At 38.5% G+C, this 21066-nt stretch overlaps 3 protein-coding genes across 3 annotated transcripts; 2 read left to right on the top strand and 1 right to left on the bottom strand.

The window, feature by feature from the left end:
- Positions 1-7755: 7755 nt before the first annotated feature.
- On the top strand, positions 7756-18887 carry LOC306858929 (uncharacterized protein). The gene is made up of 3 exons (XM_079399737.1): positions 7756-7806; positions 15189-15345; positions 17628-18887. The coding sequence occupies exons 2-3, from the start codon at positions 15261-15263 to the stop codon at positions 18554-18556; spliced, it is 1014 nt and encodes a 337-aa protein (XP_079255863.1). The 5' UTR covers positions 7756-7806; positions 15189-15260; the 3' UTR covers positions 18557-18887.
- On the top strand, positions 7892-9756 carry LOC306858945 (uncharacterized protein). The gene is made up of 4 exons (XM_079399760.1): positions 7892-8113; positions 8368-8461; positions 8543-8630; positions 9335-9756. Exons 1-4 carry the CDS (start codon positions 7972-7974, stop codon positions 9740-9742), a joined length of 732 nt encoding a protein of 243 aa, XP_079255886.1. The 5' UTR covers positions 7892-7971; the 3' UTR covers positions 9743-9756.
- On the bottom strand, positions 9943-12429 carry LOC306858911 (putative nuclease HARBI1). The gene is made up of 4 exons (XM_079399711.1): positions 12287-12429; positions 11120-11950; positions 10751-10954; positions 9943-10139 (listed from the first exon to the last, which is right to left on the bottom strand). The coding sequence occupies exons 1-4, from the start codon at positions 12425-12427 to the stop codon at positions 10134-10136; spliced, it is 1182 nt and encodes a 393-aa protein (XP_079255837.1). The 5' UTR covers positions 12428-12429; the 3' UTR covers positions 9943-10133.
- Positions 18888-21066: the final 2179 nt, after the last annotated feature.

The following is a 21066-nucleotide window of genomic DNA, read 5'->3' as shown; positions in this document are numbered from 1 at the left end:
ATAGGTAATATTGACCTCCTAATGGCTGACAACTCTGATTTGTGTGCTGAATTCATGAAATATGTACATTTAAGCATTTAGCAGATATTTTTAGGCATTCTCTCATTTTTAGATTAGCCTGAGGATTATATTAGCCTTTGTGCACAAGCATTAGAACAGTTTAGGTCCTATCTATCTGACTGCTACCACTACCATTTATACAAAGTATAGAGTGTGCCACAAGGCTCTGTATTAGATCCTCTGCTTTTGTCCTTGTATATGTTTCCCCTGAGGGACATTTTCACTCTTATGTAGGTGGCACTTAGTTTTATATTTCCTCACAAACTGAAAAAACTGCAAAACTATTTAGCGTGTAAAGACTGATGTTATGGCTACTTCAACTATTCAATAAAATCAACCAAAAATAGCCGTCAGTCTGAGGTCTGGCTACGCGAGACTACCCCCAGGGCGTCCCAAGATGTAGGTGACATTGTTTTTTCAGTAGAACACAAACAAAGATTTTTTATCTCAAATCGCTGCAGTCTGTCAGTCATATAATGGCAGTCAATGGGACTCACGGCTTTGAGAGAAAATAAAAACATACACAGACAAAACCAAATTAAACTCTGCGGCTCGTGACAATACATTGAGGTCTTAAGACACGAAACAATTGGTCTGTGCAAGAAACTGAACAGTATTTATATAATTTTTTTACCTCTGATCCACCGCAATGTCCAACTGACCTGAGCGTGTTCACAACAGCCGGCGAGTGACGCGTCAACATGCTCTGGCATAGCAGACTGTTCAGTTTCTTGCACAGACCGATCGTTTTGTGTCTTTAGACCTCAATGTATTGTCACGAGCCACAGGGTTAAATTTGGTTTTGTCTGTATATGTTTTTTTTTTTTTCTCTCAAGGCCGTGAGTCCCATTGACTGACATTATATGACTGACAGACTGCAACGGTTTGAGTTAAAAATCTTCGTTTGTGTTTTACTGAAGAAAAAATGTGACCTACATCTTGGGACACCCTGGGGGTAAGCAGATAAACATCAAATTTTCATTTTGGGGTGAACTATCCCTTTAACACGGATGAAATAAATGAGTTCAGCTTTGAGAATGAAAACCAACCTGTTTGTTCCTCAGTATCTTCTTGTTTGACTCTGAATTCTTCTTCAATCTTCATGTCTTCAGTGTCTTTAATAAACACCATCTTTATTTGTTCCTCAGTATCTTCTTGTTTGACTCTGAATTCTTCTTCAATCTTCATGTCTTCAGTCTCCTCTTTAATAAACACAATCTTTATTTGTTCCTCAGTATCTTCATGTTTGACTCTGAATGCTTCTTCAATCTTCATGTCTTCACTCTCCTCTTTAATAAACACAGACTAGTGTGTCATGTGGATCTCAGTTACTTCAGCAGGAGTTTTTCTGTGTGTTTGAACACTTTGTCCTGTTAAAGATGAAAATAATGAACAGAAAGAAAAACTGAATCTCTGGGTGCGTCTCAATCAGCTCTCTAGTTCAGAAGTCAGCACACTGGTAAGGGAGTAGTCTGAGTGATAATAGCCTTAAAATACTTGACCAAAATAACAATCAAAACCAGCTCTCAAATTAATAAAGGGACACAAATTGTATAGCAGGTTCATATTTGTATTAAGATTTAGGACTAATTTGTAAGTTATATTTAATAAATTCCACTTTTATGAAAACGTTTGCAGTTGATTTGTTAATGTCATTATTGCATTTACACTGTTTAGAGCCGCAGGTCACTTCAGAATTTCGAAAAGCTCTGTTTATTTCACTACTTGCCAAAGACTGAATTCATGTTTATGATAAACTGATTCATGATACAGGGAGAGAAATTAGATGCACCTTTTGTGTTACCCACAGATAATAATAAGCTTCATTATGTCACTAGTAGGTAAAGCATTACAGTGTTACATTCCGTTATAATTTCATTCCACAGTTTTATATACAATTCTCTAAATGACTAGTATAGATTTGAACACTTTAAACGATTAAAAGCACACACCTCTCTTCAGCAGAATCACAGACGGCGCAGCCTTATGACATCACATCGCCACACCAAAATAAAAGTCTTGCAGAGCTGTCAAAAGTCCAAAAGGGCTATCAATACAGATGAGCTTTATATCTACTCTTATATATGAATATAAACAACTGTGAAGTACTTTAAATTCATGATAAACTACAGAGCATTTGTGATATTTCTAATCAAATATAAACCATTATCTGGTTTTCAAATTACAGGACTGGAAAGAACTTCTGGAAACTAGATTCAAATTAAATTTGTGGTTGCAGAGATTTAACCATGTATTGATTTATTAACTGATCCTAAATCCTTATGTATTAATCTTATTCCATCTTTTCTCCCCATAATATCTCCCCATAAAGACGGGGGGAATGAAATCTGTTTTATATTAATCCAAATTAAAATTGTCAGTATATAATTTGTGCTAAAATGTGACTATAATACAAACAAGTTACCTATTAAGATATCAGATTTAAATTATTGAAAAATAATTTACAAACATAACTTTATTCCCCATAAATACCCTCTACTGAATAACAAAATACACACAGAAAAGTAGGGATTAGTTGGAAATGAACACACACACAAACACACACAGACACACACACACACACACACACACACACACACATTCAGCTGAACTAGGAGCACAAGCTAAGCCTCGGGTTTGAGCCTCCAATGAGGACAGCAAGCCAAGTTTGTTTATCATTAACCATCAGGACTGGATGGGCAGGCGAACTATTGAAATTACTCTTATCTTTATGCTGATTTTCAAAGGCTACAATTTAGTTTTGACCAATCTAATTGTGTCTTTGCAGTAATGATACTGAGATGACAGTATGACAGATGACATTAATGATACTGAGTTTTCCTCCTATTTGACAGGGAGGCAACAATTGGTCATATACTAGAAACACAAAGCATCCACCAAATCCATCAGTTCTGGTGTACCTCAAGGTTCTGTTTTGGGCCCTCTTCTCTTCACTATCTACCAATTGAACAAATAACCAAACGCTATGGGTTTAACTTTTACTGTTAAGCTGATGGCATTCAGATTTATTTTAGAACACCTTCCACCTCAGTGTTTCCGCCACCTACATTAACAATTTGTATTAAGGAACTCAAGCTTTGGCTGGAGGCAAACTGCCTTAAATTTAACTCTGGTAAAACTGAAGTAATTCTGATTGGCTCCAAAACTGTTGTACCTAAATTTTCCAGTTAACTGATGGATTTGGATGGTGATCTGATTATGCCCTCCACGACAGTTCACAATCATTGTATTATCATTGATTCCACTCTTTCATTTAATGATCACATGGGTAAAGTGGTAAAGACAGCTTTTTTCCACCTACGTAATATTTCTTGTATTCGATCCTCTCTCGGTCAGCAGGATGCTGAAGCTGTTATACATGCCTTCGTCACATCTCAATTAGATTACTGTAATTCACTTCTTTATGACATTTCATCTAAAAATATCAAATGATTACAGTATGTTCAAAACTCTGCAGCTCGCCTGATCACCCACATAAGAAAGAACGATCACATTACCCCTATCCTCTATCACCTTCATTGGCTTCTGATTTCCTTGCGCATAAACTACAAGATAATAATTCTCACATACAAAGCTCTCCATAACCTTGGTCCTGCATATTTCCTACATATTTGACTTACTTCAGCCTTATACTCCTTCTTGCTCTTTACAATCTTCTAGTGAGGGATTATTAGTCAATTGTTAGGGATTGTTAGCCCTAATTTTCTATGGGAGCCAGGACCCTCATTTATCAACAGTGCATATGCACAGATATGTGCTTAAGAAGAGCTTCAAGCAAAGTGTGGGATCTACCAACTTGTATTTATACGTAGAAATGTGTGTAAATATTAGCACACCTCTGAGCATGCTTACACAGGGAATGTAGTGGTAGAATAGCGTCACTGCACATAAAAAGCTTTTAAGAGTGTTACAGTATGCATTAAGCAATCCACATATGTCCTGTGTTTCCTTTAATTATAAAACACTTTACCATTTGTCTAGTTTTTAACAGACAAGTTGCATAATTGATGTCATACCCTATAAAAGACAGATGCGACAAATGTTTGTCTCAATGGCTGTAATGGCTGCAATGGCTTATCTTGCGTTATTGGAAGACTTGGCAAACAATGCGCTCCGCAGGGAGTGTATTTCCAAAAATCATGCTGATCTGCTTGGTGAGAGCAAGAGTGGCTTCTAAGTAGGTACTACTTTCCCAAAAATGTACTGCTGGATTTGTGTCGTGATTTAGGACCAATGTTGGATCGAGAAACAAATCGCACGAAAGCCATTCCCATGCACTTCCAACTTTTGTCCACCCTTGGATTTTTAGCTACCAACACATTTCAGCATGAGGTTGGAGACATATCTGGTATTTCCCAGCCATCAATGAGTAGGATGATGCCAGCAGTGTAGGATGTGGTTATTTCTTTGGCCCCAACCTATATCCAGTTTACAGGGCTTTCATGCTATCGCCAGATTCCCAAAAATAATTTGAGCCATAGACTACACTCACATCGCAATAAAACACCGTCATTCAACAAATTTAATTATTTAAATAGAAAAGGGTTTCATTCTGTTAACATGCAAATCATTTGTGATGCAAATTTGTTGTTGTTAAACATCGTTGCGCAGTGGCCTGGAGGAACACACGGCTCATTCATTATGCAGAACAGCTCTGTGGGTGTGCGTCTCCAAGAATGCGCTGTTGAGGATGGCAGGCTCATTGGTGAATTTCTGGCTACAACATGTTTAATATACTATCGCAGGGCTATGTACAATTACTTATAACTATCTCATAGGGAAGTCATGGCCCAATGGTTAGAGATTCGGACTCGTAATCCAAAGATTGTGGGTTGGAGTCTCGGGCCGGCAGGGATTGTAGGTGGGGGGAGTGAATGTCCAGCGCTCTCTCCACCGTCAATACCACGACTGAGGTGCCCTTGAGCAAGGCACCGAACCCCCAACTGCTCCCCGGGCGCCGCAGCATAAATGGCTGCCCACTGCTCCGGGTGTGTGTTCACGGTGTGTGTGTGTGTGTTCACTGCTGTGTGTGTGCACGTTGGATGGGTTAAATGCAGAGCACGAATTCCGAGTATGGGTCACTTTATGTTCACCGAGTATGGCCGTATGTTACTTTCACTTCACTTTTTGATGATCAAGGTTACCCACTAAAGCCATGGCTAATGACCACCCTAACCAACCAGAAGACCGAGCAGGAACAGGCCTACAACCGTGCCCATACGCGTTTAAGGGGCACAGTTGAGCACGCAATGGACCTGTTGAAAGGATGATGGCTGTGTCTGTCAAGTACTGGGGGACTGCAGTATTGGCCAGAAAAAGCGAGCAAAATCATCACGGCTTGCAGTGTTCTACACAACTTGGCCATCAGACAGGGCATCCCCCTGCAGGAACCCCCCCCAGACCAGATGGCCCTATGCCTGATGCAGTGCCCCTGCCACCTCCTAATGCCGCTGCCATTCAGCGAGGATCATACAGACAGAGGATCATACAGACATTTTAGGTAAGTCTGGCCAATGGCTCAGAGCTCGAGCTGAGCCTTCGCAGACAGCAAGCCAAGTTTGTTTACCATTTTCTGTTGAATGGGCAGGTGTTGCGGTCCTTATCCTTATGTTGCGGTCCTAATCGCCCCGCTCTGAGCAGGATTTGAACCGCGGTCTACGGCGTGGGAGGCGGGCGCTCTAACAAGGAGGCTAAAGCGTCAGTTGCTAGAGCCTCTTGAGATTGGTGAGTGAGTTTTTACCTGCACAGCGCTTACCCGCTGGCCTCTGCTACACAGGCAAACTTATGACTATTGCATTTAATTCACTTAATCTGTGATAGAGTATGCAAACACCGCGCGAGCATCACTACCGGAAGCAGAAAGTGTCCGACTTGACGTGATCGTTTTCAATTCCCAAATCCCAAAGTTTACAGCAATATGTGCTGTTGCATAGACCTGAACAACCATCAATCACTTATTTAACCCTCGCTTTGAGTTTCTCAATGAGGCTAAAATTTGTATTAACTGCACCAATTCGGTTAGAATTTGGAGGTTACTTGCTTGTTGCTAAGGGAATCCCTTTTGTGTAGTCGTTGCAGGAAAGGGGGTTCCCCAAAGTTGCTGATTGGCTGAGAGTTCAGTAGTCGCTGAAGTGATGTCTTGGGAAGCCAGTGGTTGGGCGTTGGCTGAGGATGCGGAGTTGTGGCTGGTAGAAGTTTTGAGGTGGTCACAGACTCGAGTTGAACTCGGAGATGAGGCGTGGCGGCAAAACTTAACCGAGTACACGAAACTCGCAACGGAAAAGAAAAGAATAAAGGGATGTAAAGAGACTAGGTGGGTTTTCTTCTCATCGTGGTGTTAAGTAGCCGCTGGCATGTAGGCCAGAGCACGCTCAGAGAGCGTCAAAACGCGGTGGCAAAAGTTGAAGGAGAGAACCGAGAGAAAAGAGAGAGTTTGATGGTGTCCTGAGTTTTTAAACTCGGCTTCTGGACACATCCCATCAAGCTGCAGGATCTTATAAAAGTTTAATCAATATATATTTTTTAAATGTCTTTATTTTAAATAGGTGCTGAATGACAGGCCAGTTGACACTGAACCTGGACACTTGACAGCATGATTTGTAGAGAAAAATTTATTTTTTCACAGATAAAATTGCGTAGTGAGGTGTGTTCATCTTCAAGGAAAGACTCTAAATCTATAAATGTAACTATCATATATTTATGTATGTAATGATCAAAACTGAGCAATTCTATGTGTACCAAAAAAAAAACAGCTAACTTTAGCAAAGCAGAACACATATTCAATGTGTTATCAAATGCTTTTGGAGAAGAGAAGAAAAACATAAGGCATCCCAGATGAGCATTTTTGCAAAGGGTAGCGAACTAATGTAGCGATAACATAATTTACAATCTTCATAGCTATCGCAACAGCAGTCTCACGCGGTACTCGCCATTTAAACTGGAACACCTTCATTTACAGCAGATACGAATGCATGCCTACAGCGTCTAAAGGTTAGGCTTCAGGAGTGAGGACAGCCGAAAATCGTGCAGTGTGTCTTGGGCTTTAGACAAGCTCTTCTTCATTTTCCTCGTCTCTTGTTCTTCTCTTCTCTCTCCTCACCCATCACATCCTCTTCATGTGCGTCTACAGCTCCAGATGCCTTAGAAAATAATTCAAATCAGATTTTAATTTGAGGGAAAACTGCAGATGTTTCTGTGGAGCTCAGTAGGTGTCAAGTTTGTCTCATTAGTGAGTCATTTGAATCACTCTACATATAAGACTAACTATTGATTTCATTAAAAACCTGTGAAATAATCACTCAAACTTTTAGCAATACTTTTTAATGTTGAATTATACTTTTTTTATTGCTTAATTGATTTTTTTTTTTTTTGCTTTCCTTTATCTCATACTGATTATTAAAATAAACTGTATTAAAGCATATAATTACCATGACATGTTAGTAGAAATTTAGGAATCATGCAAAGCTGAAATACATTTTTCTAAAAAAACAATACAGTTATATCAGTTTTATTTTTTTTTGTGCTTGTGTGTGTGTGCAAAATCTCACCCTTTTTAATTAGTAGTACTAATATTTTCATCACATCATTAGACAACCAAAAATTTAACTTTCAGTTCCTCTTGTGTCTATTTCGTATGTACTGGAGCCTATATAGCGACTTTTATTTTGGTCTGGCGATGTGACGTCATAAGGACGCGTCGCGCGCCTGCATCTGTGTTTAAGAAAGGTACAAGGCGTTTCTCAATGTCAAGGAAGGATCCTCGGAAGCCAGAATTTCGAGGATGCTACGTCATCAACATCCGTCGAAGGACTGTTCCAATGTCGAGGATCCTCGGAATTTCAACCAAGGACTGAGTCCTTCGTTCGAAAAATATCCCATACACAGGAAAGGATGCATAAGTGTAGCCTTCGCGCTCTTCGCGCGCTAAAATCACCCACAATCCTATGCGCGCAGCTTTGCTATCTTGCTCAAAAATTCAAAATGTCGGACGTTAGCGGAGTCGGAGCGCCAACGGGGCAATATCTGTTCAAATGTAAGTATATTTACAAATTACTTAAAAAACATTTTTGTATTAAAAAGTATTACTACCGTATTGATATTATAAATTCTAGAAATTACGTTATTGATAGCTAACTGAACCGGACCTGTCATTTCATTTCACAATTATTAGCCGTCACCGGCATTTCTTTACTAAATAACTAACTTAGTTAAGTTGTCCAGAGTAATTTAACGTTAATATTATACCGTTCACAGCGTTATTCATAGCTTTCTCCTCTTTTTTAACAGGGACCAAGGAACAAACGGAGGCGTTCATTCGTCTCCGTGCAGAAAAAAAACAACTGTTTACCGGGGGGAGAGACACCGCGGCGAACGGATATCGGTGAGAAGTAAATTATTTAATGTTCAGAAGTGATAGCTGTGTATTAATCTTTTTATTTCTCCCCCCGTCATTCACATATAGGCTTATTTTGGAGAAGATGGGGCTCGAAGGGAGGGTTTCCCACGCCCAGGCCAAAAAAAAGTGGGACAATTTAAAAACCAAGTACAAGGTGGGAGAAAAGTATGGAAATAATTGTTTATCCACATTTTAATGTAACTTGTGATATTTGAAGTAAGCCTTGAATGTTAATCTGACAGACTTGGGCCTGCTTCCAGTAAGTATATGCAGTGTAGTGTACAATAGTACTAATACACTACCATTCAAAAGGTTGGGGTCAGTGAGAATTTTATTTTTTTGGAGGAAAGAATTGAGTGCTTTTACTTATCAAGGAATAATTAATTTGATCAAAAGTGACAGTAAAGACATTTATAATGTTACAAAAGATTCTATTTCAAACAAATGCTGTTCTTTTGAACTTCCTATTCATCAAAGAATCCTGTGGAAAAAAAACTGTACAACTGACAGACCAACAACTGTTTTCAACATTGATAATCATAAATGTTTCTTGAGCATCAAATCCTCTCATTATACTGATTTGTGAAGGATCATGTGACACTGAAGACTGGTGATGCTGAAAATTCAGCTTTGATCACAGGAATAAATTACGCTTTACTGTATATTCACATAGAAAACAGCTGATTTACACTGTAATAATAATTAATACTATAACAGATTTTTGTAGTATTTTTAATCAAATAAGCACAGCCATGGTTATCAGAAGAGAATTCTTTTAAAAACATTTAAAATCGTACTGACCCCAAACTTTTGAACGGTAGAGTACAGCATCAAAACTTTTTGGTCTTCACTGTTTAGGAATGTAAGTGTCCTGCAACAGGCCAAGGGACAGAGGATGGCAAGGCGACAGCAGGAAATTGGCCCTGGTTTGCCCTCATGGACGAGGCATTAGGGCAGTCTGCAGCAGTCTCGCCCCCTTGCCTTATTGCCTCGATCCAAGAGGAAAAACCAGGGCCAAGCACTGCACAAGAGGTAGATGAAGGGAGAGGTGAGGATGAGGAGGAGGAGGAGAGAGTGAGAGACAGCAGCAAAGAGAGAGCAGGGCACAGAGGAGAGAAGAGGAGAAGGGAGCGAGAGGATCCAATCCTACAGCTACTGAAGGAAGATATTAAATACCAGAGGGAGGCAGATGAGAGGAGGGAAGCAGAGGCCAGAGAGAGGTCCAACCGCTTTTTTTTGCTGTTGGAGAGGTTGGCGGAAAAATAAAGTCAATTAAATTGAACTGGTTTTGTCTTTGCCCCTTAATTATTTAATATAAACTGTATATCCATTTTTAAAAAACCTTGTTCTTTAGACTGCAATAGAAAAACAAAACAATGTATTGAACAATATCTTCACCCTTATTTTACAACGTTTTGTGATTCGGTATTCCAAGCTCTACAAAAAGCATTAATTTCATCTTTGTTACATAAAAAAAATTTATTTAAACATTTCTATATTGACAACTATATACATGAAACAGCAAATTCATTTAGAAAACATTCTCATATCTACAACTATATACAACAACTTAAACATTTACAACTATATACAAGACGAGAAGAACACGGCCATCAGCCACACTGCCTACAGCACCGCCGGTGCTGCTGTTGTTGCTTCAAGGCTGCAGACAGAAGAAGAAGAAGGTTTCGGTTAGTCCAGTGGTAATCCAATCTGTCATGTAAGATGATAATTGATTCTACAACAGTTGCAGCATATTTAATATTGTATCACTGAAGGTAAATAAAATATACTTAAAGGGATAGTTGACCCAAAACTGAAAATTTTGTCATCATTTACTCACCCTCAAGTTGTTTCAAACCTGAATTAATTTCTGCTGTACACAAAAGAAGATATTTATAAAAATGTCTGTAACCAAACAGTTGATGGACCCCATTGACTTCAATAGTATTTTTTTTTCCTACTATGCAAGTCAATGGGGTCCATCAACTGTTTGGTTACAGACATTTTTTTAAATATCTTTTGTGTACAGCAGAAAAAAGGAATTCATACAGGTTTGAAACAACTTGAGGGAGAGTAAATGATGACCGAATTTTCATTTTTGGGTCAACTATCCTTTTTTTTTTTTTGGTCAGTTAAGACCATAATACAGTACATCACTGGTACATTAAGTATATTTCAATTACCTTCTTGACTATGGGTATTTTCCAATGGTGGTGTTGTATGTACTTGGATGTAAGCACAGCAGGTCATAGTCCACACTTAATAATTCACCTGACAAAAATAGTCATGGTCAAGAGGTGCCTCGTGGAGTGCAGACACCTCGTTGGTCAGCGCAGCCCGCCAAGCAGCTCCACTCCGGCTCTCCCCACCATCAAGCTCCACAGGTGGCTGGTTGTTCTCCTCCTCCACAACCTCTTCCAGCACATCCCCGACACCAACACAAATGTTGTGCAAAATTACACACGCCGTCACCACCTATGCGTAAGGCAGAGCAAAAGGATACAAGACTGTTGAGATATGAAAAACATGAACACAGAAGGTAGTGTGACTAGCAGTTGTTAATCATTAACTGTTATTTTGAGTAGGATACTATGATTTGATTAAGAAATCCACTACAGAAGTATTGCAATTATGTATTACCTTAGGGACAAACAGTGTATGTACTTCAAGTGCTTCTAAAAAGATGCACCTGAAGCGGGTTTTCATCATTCCAAATGCACGCTCAATGATTGTGCGACCTTTGGAATGATGGTAGTTGAACCTTTGCTCTGCCATGCCTCTCACTGGCCTCTTATATGGTGTGATAAGGGACAGGGGTTCCTGTAGACATGGGTAGCCACCGTCAGCTAGGAGAAAATACCCAGGCGGAGGGTAAGTCCCCCTAGTGTAGATGGGGCTGTTCTTGAGAATGCGTGCATCATGCACACTTCCTGGGTAACCCACAAAGATGTCAATAAAGCGGCCCTGATGGTCACAGACTGCCTGGAGCACCACTGAAGGGAAAAGCTTTCTGTTGTTGTAATCGTGACCATCAGGGCCGCCAGGACATTTTATTCTAATGTGGCAGCCGTCTACTGCCCCTGCTGCCTTGCCAAATGCTTGGTGATTTGCCAAGCGAGCAAAACCATCCCCAACCACTTGGAGCTCCTCTTGTGTGCGAGGGAAGTGGACAAAATGGGGTAGCACAGCCACCACCTCATCTGCCATCTTGTGGACAACTCTGTGCACTGTGGGAAGAGGCATGCTAAAGACCCTGGAGACAACTCTGTAGGCTGAACCGGTTGCCAGCCAGAACAGGAACACGAGTGTCTCCAGGGTCGGGCCCCATCCGTGCTGCCTGTCAGTCTTCAGGGCCACCATCAGCTGTTGCATGGCCTCTCTACCCAGCCTGAAGTCTGGCCGAGTGTCCTCCCCTCCATAGTACCGCTGTAGTACTGGCACTGTGGCATTGATGGCACAGTAGTGCCGAGCCTGTACAACATGTAGAAGAGAGGAAGGTTTAAGTATAATTTCAGTTTTGCCATTTATTTAATGTTTATTAAACTATTAAACATATCAGCTCAACTGATTTGTACAACTTGTTTGTGAGATAGGACAAGTCTTTAACAAATAGTTGTGAAATTATAAATATTTTTAAAATATTACGCAGTTCTGTTCACTCAGGCAATGTAATCGTTTTAAATCAATACACTCCTTTTAATCATGTTGATTCTTTGACTGTCAAGTGTGTTTAACCAGTGCGGGTCAATTTGACATAATGGATGTAATTATTTTTAAATGAATGATAAGAGCGTTAACGTTACTTACCATCCCACGTCGGCAGAGGTGGCGACAAATTAAAATTCTCCTCCTCCTCCGAGCCTGACGCCGATGCTGCCTCACCATCTCCATTTCCATATTTGAAAAAATGTTGTACAGCAACCAAACCAATAATGTTTGCACTTCCATTTTTCAGCGCCAAAAGCGGACCGTTTCACTGACGTAATGACGCAATAACGTGCACTTGCTAGCCTGTTCCATTTACGTGTTCTCCGAATGTTTAAGAGGAGCCTCGCCTAGCCTCTGAAGGAAGTGACTTGGAAGGACCAGTCCTGCCAAGGACGTATCCTTGACATTGAGAAACACCTACAGTGTGTGTTTTCAATCTACACCGTTCAAACAATTATGTATTTTAATTTTTTTTCACAAATGTATTACCGAATGTAACATTATACTGCTTTATTCTGTTACTTTACTATTGTCGTGTTTATATTTAATAAGAGTAAAGCGCGTCCACAGAAAAGATGCGTCTGTTGATCAAAAACAGGCTTTCAGCCACAAACGGAGATTTTCCAAACTGAACCTATTTCTTCGCAAAATGATTGACTTACTGTGTTTACTGTTTATTGCTCAGCACACAGTGCATCTGCTAGTTTCTTCAAGAACGGTGTGTGAAACAGTATAGTAAGCAACAAATAATGTTTAGGAGATGTGTGACCAACACTGAACATTAAAGGCTGTTATCTTACAAGTAAACTTTGTTTTTTATTCACATTTCAGGCAAATTCATACTACATTTTTGTATGTAATATTTAGTCTGTAATGGTATCTATTCAGTGTCTCATCAAAAGTTGTGATGAAGTATGACACTGACACCCCATGATGACAACGTGAAAGAAGTTTCTTTGAAATCTTTGGGAATTTATTAAAAAAAACACATGTACATAAGTATTCTTATACTTATACTTTGTTGAAGCACCTTTTGCACCAATGACAGCCTCGAGTCTTTTTGAGTATGATGCTACAAGCTTGGCACACCTGTTTTTGGGCAGTTTCTCCCGTTCTTCTTTGCTGGACTTCTCAAGCTCCATCAGGTTGGATGGGGAGCATCAGTGCACAGCCATTCTCTCCTGAACCCTCAGTCAGGTTCAAGTCTGGGCTCTGGCTGGGACACTCACAGAGAGAGAATCTTTGTTATCTTGGCTGTGTGCTTAGGGTCGTTGTCCTGTTGGAAGATGAACCTTTGCCCCAGTCTGAGGTCCAGAGCGCTCTGGAGCAGGATGTCTTTCTACATTACTGCATTCATCTTCCCCTCGATCCTGACTAGTCTCCCGTTTCTTGCTGCTAAAAAACATCCCCACAGTATGCTGCTGCCACCACCATGCTTCACTGTAGAGATGGAAATTGGCCAGGTGATGAGTGGTGCCTGGTTTCCTCCAGACATGATGCTTGCCATTCAGGCCAAAGTTGTTCAATCTTTGTTTCATCAGACCAGAGATTTTTTTTTTCTCATTGTCTGATACACTTCAGGTGACTTTTGGCAAACTCCAGGTGGGCTGTTATGTGCCTTGTACTGAGAAGTGGCTTCCATCTGGCCACTCTACCATACAGGCCTGATTGGAAGGTTCTCCTCTCTCCACAGAGAAACGCTGGAGCTCTGTCAGAGTGACCATCGGGTTCTTGGCCACCTTGGAAAAGGCTGTGAATATTTATTTATATATATATATGTATGTATATGTGCAAAGATTTCAAACAAACTTCTTTCACATTGTCATTATGGGGTGTTGTTTGTAGAATTTTGAGGAAAATATTGAATTTAATCCATTTTGGAATAAGGCTGTAACATAGCAAAATGTGCAAAAAGCACATTATTGTTATTATTACAGTATTGATAGTTTTCATTACATCCTTGTAGGAACGACCACCTGGAGGGCAAATGAACACAGAATATAAATGCAATGTGCAAAGTTTCGCATTAAATGGTTTCCCGTAGAAAACCATTATAAAGAAAACACGGAACCATTTAGGGCATTATGTTCATATTCCGGGCTCATCTGCTTGCCTATATAAAGTAAGCATAATCAATAAAGTGTGTACTGAATTTTTAATATCACTGTTTTAAATACATTAAGGCACTTTTCGTGTTTTCACAACGATTTGTCATGCGGTTTAGTGATTGAAATGTTGCAGCGGGTACATAATATGAATTGGAAATGGCCAAACCTTGCAATTTGTTATCTTTGTTTTATTCTTTTGAGAGGTGACCTAAATATTTCCAGCTTGAAAAACTGACAGGCTTGTGCTGCAGTACTATGGATGTTTTGCCCTCCAGGTGTTGGAGCCGGTCACGTGACTGAATGCTATGAATACTAACAGGATACTGCGGAAATAGTAAGAGTAGTGCGACTATATGAAATTTCAAACACAGCAACTTTCGATTAGGTGCTTGAATCTCCGCACTCTGCTTATAACAAGAACAACAAACATGTAACGACTTTATAATCAACGTGTAAAGTGTTATAAACTAATTGTTTTAACAAAAGTATATTAAATAAAATCAATTTCAATAAATACTAAACATAAATCATAACTATATAAGAAATGCCTGTATAGTGTTCATTTATTCATTTGTGGTGTTAGTTTTGAATGTTAGTTAATCAGGGGTGCGTTTTCCGATAGCAACTATGGCTGGTATCGATCAGTAATAATGAAACTTGCGACCATAGTTGCTTTTGGGAAACACACCCCAGGTTGTTTTAAGGTTATAACTTTCAATCTGGGGTGCGTTTCCAAAAGCCATCGTTAGCTAACTATGGTTGTTAGTTCCATTGAACTTGAACTTGCTTCTGGGAAGTGCACCCCAGACTGACTGCCTTACCAGTGCACGACACACCCATAGATTTAGTTTTCATTTCTTTTTATTTTTGTTAATTATTCTCATCTTAAACAGAGCAAAGTGTCCAAATACACAGAAAAGCTCCTGCTGAAGCAACTAAGATCCATGTGACACGCTATTATAAAGATGGCGTTAATTAAAGAGGAGAGTGAAGACGTGACGATTGAAGAAGCATTCAGAGTCAAACATGAAGATCCTGAGGAACAAACAGGTTGGTTTTCATTCTCAAAGCTGAACTCACTCTACTCTCTGAACTTCAGCTCTACAGAAATGAATTATATTAAAGAATGTATTTTATTTGGAAAATGGTTTTATTTGACATGTCACACATTCAATAACTATACACAACAGTAAAAGTACTAAGCACGAAGTAACTTTATAAGAAACTGCAAAACAATAGATGCTTTAAATCAAATGGTTTAATTGTTTCTAAGTGGAAAAACTAAGATGAAAACACTACTTTAAGATGAATTTTCTATACAATCATTATTCATTTTCCCCAACAGTCCAAGCATGCCTATAAGAACAGTTCATAAAACAAACTAGTACGGAAGAAATTTAAATAATTGAAAATAATAATTCTGCTCCACAACAGATTCCAAGTGACATGAGGCTTCATAGTTGTTTTATTTAAACAGCGTAAGCACCATAATCAATGAAGTACTTCTTTTTTTCTGGACATTTGGAAGTCATGCCAAAATTGATTTATCTATGTGGACGTTTTCTTTTGTTTCATTTTAAATTTTTGACAAACCAACTTGTAGGCAGTTACAGGTGAAATATTACTATTTGTATGGCTGGAAAGGGGGAGCAGTTCAAAAATAAAATAAAATTTAATAATATTATTGTATATCCCATTCACTTAATTTTAATTCAGAGATATAGAGCAGGAAACATTTTTAAACTACAAGTAAAAAATTGTTGGTGATTTTATATTCATTATTGATTATTCTTTTTATTGTTTATTTTGATTACTTGATGCAGCCCTATATAAATGCTACACTTCATTAACTGGTTAGGTTCAGTGTTTTCAGGTTAAAATATAAACTTGAGTATCATTGGCATAACAGTGAAAAAAAAAAGATAATGTCCCTCAGGGGGAACATATACAAGGAGAAAAGCAGAGGTCCTAATATTGAGCCTTGTGGCACTCCATACATTGTTTAAATAAATAGATGTCTCATCAAACATGAGAAACGGTGGTCGGATAGATAGGACCTAAACCGTGCTAATGCTTGCACAAACAGCTTTCAAATCTACAATTATTAGCATTGCCCAACTGTAAGATTTTGAGGCTTTGTACGTTCAAGTGTTTTGATGCTCTTAACATGTTTAAAATTTCATGAAATCTGCATGCACATCAGAGTTGTCAGCCATTGGGTGTAGGAAAATTCTAATACATGGATGTTGAGTGGGGATGTAGTGCTCCCTTTTGATTGAAGTACTGAGGGCAGTATTACCTATAGTCACCAAACTCTGTACGTATACTGTTCTTATCAAGCCGGACAGCTTTCAACATTATAATTATTAGCTTCACCCAACGGAAGTTGGCTATTTTGTATTTAAATAGTGCATACACTCCTTCTAGGGAATCCATGTCATCAAACTTGGTCACCATTGATGCCAAGATATTTGAAGATGATAGGGGTTTTGATAAGTTTCATGTTGATTAGTGAAAAATGTGAATGAAAGTTGAGCATGGATGTTATTATTGTGATTCATGGTCACAGCGCCACCAACTGGCAGCAGGAACTGTGTCACATCCAACAGACTTTGAAATCGGATGGTCAGGGGGCATGGATGGTCCTAATGAGGTGGTCGTTACCAGCTGGCAGCAGGAAGTGTAGCACATACAAAAGACTTTGTCCTCCTTTATTTTACTCACTTAAAGGTGCTGTATGTAGGATTTTGACTCTACTAAAGCATAAAAATACCATATGTTAGCAGATATTTAAGAAACATGCGAAGTTAACTTTTTTTTTTTCTGAAAAACAATGCTACAGTTAGTTATTCTCCTTTGGAAATGTGCATTCCGGCCCGGAATGTCTGTGTTTGTTATGGTTTTGTGAAATCCGCTCACTGCCAGTTTGCCCAATTGTATATTTCAGCACCCTGGGTTGCCAGTTGGTGGAAAACACAGCGTATCTCATTTCATTCATCGTCATGTGCGCTCGTTTCTGTTGGTGTAGTTAATTTGGCAACCTGCATGTGCCTCAAGTCTGAGGAGGAGGGGCCGGGTGAAAAAAAACATCTCCAATATTTTGAATTTGGACTGCAATACCTAGTTCAACTGCTAGGTGTCAATCGTACATACAGCACCTTTAAATGCATGTGTCCCCCATTGTTTCAATGGCCCTGTAGTGCTTGAGTCCGTCATCTCTGCTTACTGCTGAAGTGTTGGTTTTGATGCTTTAAATGTCTGAATGTTTTTATGTCCATTGTTTTTATGCCATTAAACTGGGCTTAACATGTATTTGTCTTTTTTTGCTTTAGACCTGATGGAGGTGAAAGAGGAAAGTCGAGATCTGAAGGAAACGGAAGAGAAAGATCTGCATGAAAAACATGATTTTAATACTGGAGAAATATCTTTTTGTTGTTCACAGACTGAAAAGACTTCCGCTCAGAAGACTGGAACTCAGAGTCATTTCATTTGCCAACATTGTGGAAAGATCTTAAAAAAGAGAGAGAACCTAAAAATCCATATGAGAATTCACACTGGAGAGAAGCCTTTTATCTGCCAACATTGTGGAAAGAGCTTCCCACGAAAAGATAATCTTAAGGTTCACATGAGAGTTCACACCGGAGAGAAGCCTTACGCCTGCCAACAGTGTGGAAAGAGCTTCCCACGAAAAGATAATCTTAAGATTCACATGAGAATTCACACTGGAGAGAAGCCGTTTGTATGTTGTCAGTGCGGAAAGCGTTTTCCACATAAAGCAACCTTTTATACTCACATAAGAATTCACACCGGAGAGAAGCCTTACACCTGCCAACTGTGTGGAAAAACTGTGAATCGAAAAGGAAATCTTAAGGCTCATATGAGAGTTCACACTGGAGAGAAGCCTTTCGCATGTGATCAGTGTGGAAAATGTTTCGTACGTAAGGAAGGCCTTAGTAAGCACATGGAGATTCACTCAAGCGAGAGCTGTTTTACATGCCAACAGTGTGGAAGTACATTCACAGACAGCAAACACTTTAAGAGCCACGTAAAAACTCACATGGGACAGGAGCCTTTCATGTGTCATCACTGTGGAAAGACTCTCACAAAAAAAGCAAACCTCAAGACTCACATGAGAATTCACACTGGAGAGAAGCCTTTCACATGTGAACAATGTGGAAAGAGTTTCAGACAGAAAACAACCCTTTATACTCACATGAGAGTTCACACCACAGAGAGGCCTATTCGAGTATGTACAGTGTGAGTTACACATCAAATAAATCTGGAAGTGTTATTTGCAAACTCATTCTGGCAAGAAATTGCAGTTTTCTGAAAGTGGTAAGAGGTTTAGAAAAAGGAGCACCTGTGCATTCAGTCTGGAGAAAGTAGGGTACCTGTCAGTCCTTGAAAAGGCTGTAATAGCATTAAAATAACTTTCAACAAGTCCATAAAAGTCCTAAATATTATAAATGATAAGGGAAAGTCTTAACCCTTTTGCAGAGGTTTTAAATGGTTGAAGCACAAACCGAGGAGATGCTTGAAAAGGCAAACCTGTTTTTGATTGGCTAGAGGTTGTCATGGTAACTGATTTGCAAGCAGCTATCATAATCTTCTAATATTATGTGCATTTCATGGGGTCTTTAAACAAACTCCAATAATGTCAAGAAAGTAAAGCAATATGCTTTTCTAAATTATTTTCTACCATTCTACAGAATTGGTCCAAAGTCAGAGTTGGAAACGTCTTGAAAAAATTTAGTCTTTTTCCAAAAAAGTTGTATGTATGCAAATTGTATAATATTCAAGGTACACATTTCTAGTAAGTGTGCAGTTAATTCTCATTGTATTTTCAGAAAGTTTTGGAATATTTGTCCAATCCCCAAATTTGTCACTACCGAAACACAGTAATTATTAATTTAATTAGAAGGATTATATTGACCTATTAAGATTTTGAGACTTATTTCTAGATTGTATTGTTGCTATTTTATTACTTTTATTAGGTAAATAACTAAATTTTTTACTATTTCAAGTGTAATTTGAGATTTATTGTATATTGAATCCAGTTTTTCTTTGTAAAACCAGGGTTCCTACGGGGTTATGAAAAATATGGAAAAGTATGGAATTTGAATTATTTTCCATGTCTAGAAAAGTATGAAAGAAAGAAAGCAGAGCATGGAAAAATATTTGTGTTTCCACACTTTTGCCCCCATTTAGTTTTTTATATATATATATAGAATAGAATTTAAGGAAAATAAATTTATTGTACAAGAAGTGAGGTTTCATGGTAGCTGTTTAGTGATCGCCAAATATGACAATGAATTCAAGGTGCACTTTTTCATTATGCAAAATGCAAGTTATAAGCATTTTGTGTTTCTTCACACTATATTCTTAGTACCGTATTACATAACTTCAAGGTTATTTATTATTTTTTATTTTAGGGACTGTATTTTGTCACTTTGAGAAAATCAATGGGGGAAAAAAACCCTGAAAAAATAAAAATATTTACAGATGACTGTACTATATACCAAATATAAAGCTGAAAATAATGCTCTATGAACCAAATCTGGTCTGAAAATCTACCGAGAGGTTTGGAAATTTGAGTCTGGAAAATACGTAGGAACCCTGTAAAAGGCAAAAAGTTGATCATACTGATTTCAAAGTTAAGGATTCATTAGTTTGAATATACATTGAACCAAAAACTATCGTAACATTTTAGTTTATAATTCAGTATACTTTATTTTTGACAAAACATTTCATGTTTCGGTAGTGACGGTAATGCTTTGGTAGCAACCGCATCACATTACAGAATTTTAACTTGCATACTAAAACACAAAAACAAATGTTTCAGAGTAGTATGCTTATTTGTCACATGACAAACACAAACATTAATTCAGCACAGCTGTCAAGGTTATTACCTTACAAACAAATGTGCTACAGTAACTATTCATTTACAAAGGCTTGTTAATAAGACTTCATATTAGTAAACAATGCTATATTGTCCAATTAAGCTCATTTCATAACTGAAGAACTTTACATAGGCTATTGGACTGAACTGAATGGGTCGTCTCTCCACTTTTCAAATATAATTTTTTTTATTGAAAATAAATGCCTTTCTGATCTGGTATGTGAGTTTAACAAGGCAGAATCGCATCATGAGCACACATTTCGCGTCTTTTACTCGCTGCGCCACTGATTTTACAGAAATACGAATGTCTTTTGCAGTACTGTTTATCACAGGCAGGCATTGGTGGGCGGAGTTAATGTAAATAGCCTCTGACAACAAATTGGTCTATTTCTCCTTTGAGTTAAAACACTCCGTTTCTTTTTAGAGCTGCTTGACAGCGGAATTTAATTCTGCTTGCATAACTGAAATATAAATTGTATTTATATATAATATTACTGCAATATTAATATTATTTAATATCTTTGAAACAATGTACGATAGTCAACATCTGAAGTGGATCAAAACCTTTCGTCAAAGTTAACCCAAATGTGTTCTTGTGTCAGGACAACTTTCATTAACTTTTTTGATCCACTTCAAAAGCGCTACAGAGATAGAGGTGACGTCATTTGATCGGAAAAGTGCTGCAGAGATTAAAGTACAATTTATGTCCTACAAATGATACTGTTTTTAGATGCACAGCAATAGTTTGTAGTTTACATGTATATGTATATATACGTACGTTTGAAGATGAAACGTCACATGGAGCACATTGCCTTCTGGGAAACAGTATTCCACGCAGCTTCTTCAGATTTCAGCAAATGTAGAAGGTAATC

The sequence above is a fragment of the Barbus barbus genome (genome assembly GCF_936440315.1).
Source record: "Barbus barbus genome assembly, chromosome: 39".
NCBI lineage: Eukaryota > Metazoa > Chordata > Actinopteri > Cypriniformes > Cyprinidae > Barbus > Barbus barbus.
This window is presented reverse-complemented; position numbering and strand designations above follow the sequence as displayed.

What these genes read in the sequence shown, in the direction of transcription:
- LOC306858911 (XM_079399711.1), bottom strand. Translation starts at nt 12,427, where the DNA reads ATGGAAGTGCAAACATTATTGGTTTGGTTGCTGTACAACATTTTTTCA. An exon ending in ACCTCTGCCGACGTGGGATG is followed by an intron (nt 11,951 to 12,286) that starts GTAAGTAACGTT and finishes CATGTTGTACAG; the next exon opens with GCTCGGCACTACTGTGCCAT. An exon ending in ATACACTGTTTGTCCCTAAG is followed by an intron (nt 10,955 to 11,119) that starts GTAATACATAAT and finishes CCTTACGCATAG; the next exon opens with GTGGTGACGGCGTGTGTAAT.
- LOC306858929 (XM_079399737.1), top strand. Translation starts at nt 15,261, where the DNA reads ATGGCGTTAATTAAAGAGGAGAGTGAAGACGTGACGATTGAAGAAGCA. An exon ending in AGATCCTGAGGAACAAACAG is followed by an intron (nt 15,346 to 17,627) that starts GTTGGTTTTCAT and finishes TTTTTGCTTTAG; the next exon opens with ACCTGATGGAGGTGAAAGAG.
- LOC306858945 (XM_079399760.1), top strand. Translation starts at nt 7,972, where the DNA reads ATGCATAAGTGTAGCCTTCGCGCTCTTCGCGCGCTAAAATCACCCACA. An exon ending in GGGGCAATATCTGTTCAAAT is followed by an intron (nt 8,114 to 8,367) that starts GTAAGTATATTT and finishes CTTTTTTAACAG; the next exon opens with GGACCAAGGAACAAACGGAG. An exon ending in ATTTAAAAACCAAGTACAAG is followed by an intron (nt 8,631 to 9,334) that starts GTGGGAGAAAAG and finishes TTCACTGTTTAG; the next exon opens with GAATGTAAGTGTCCTGCAAC.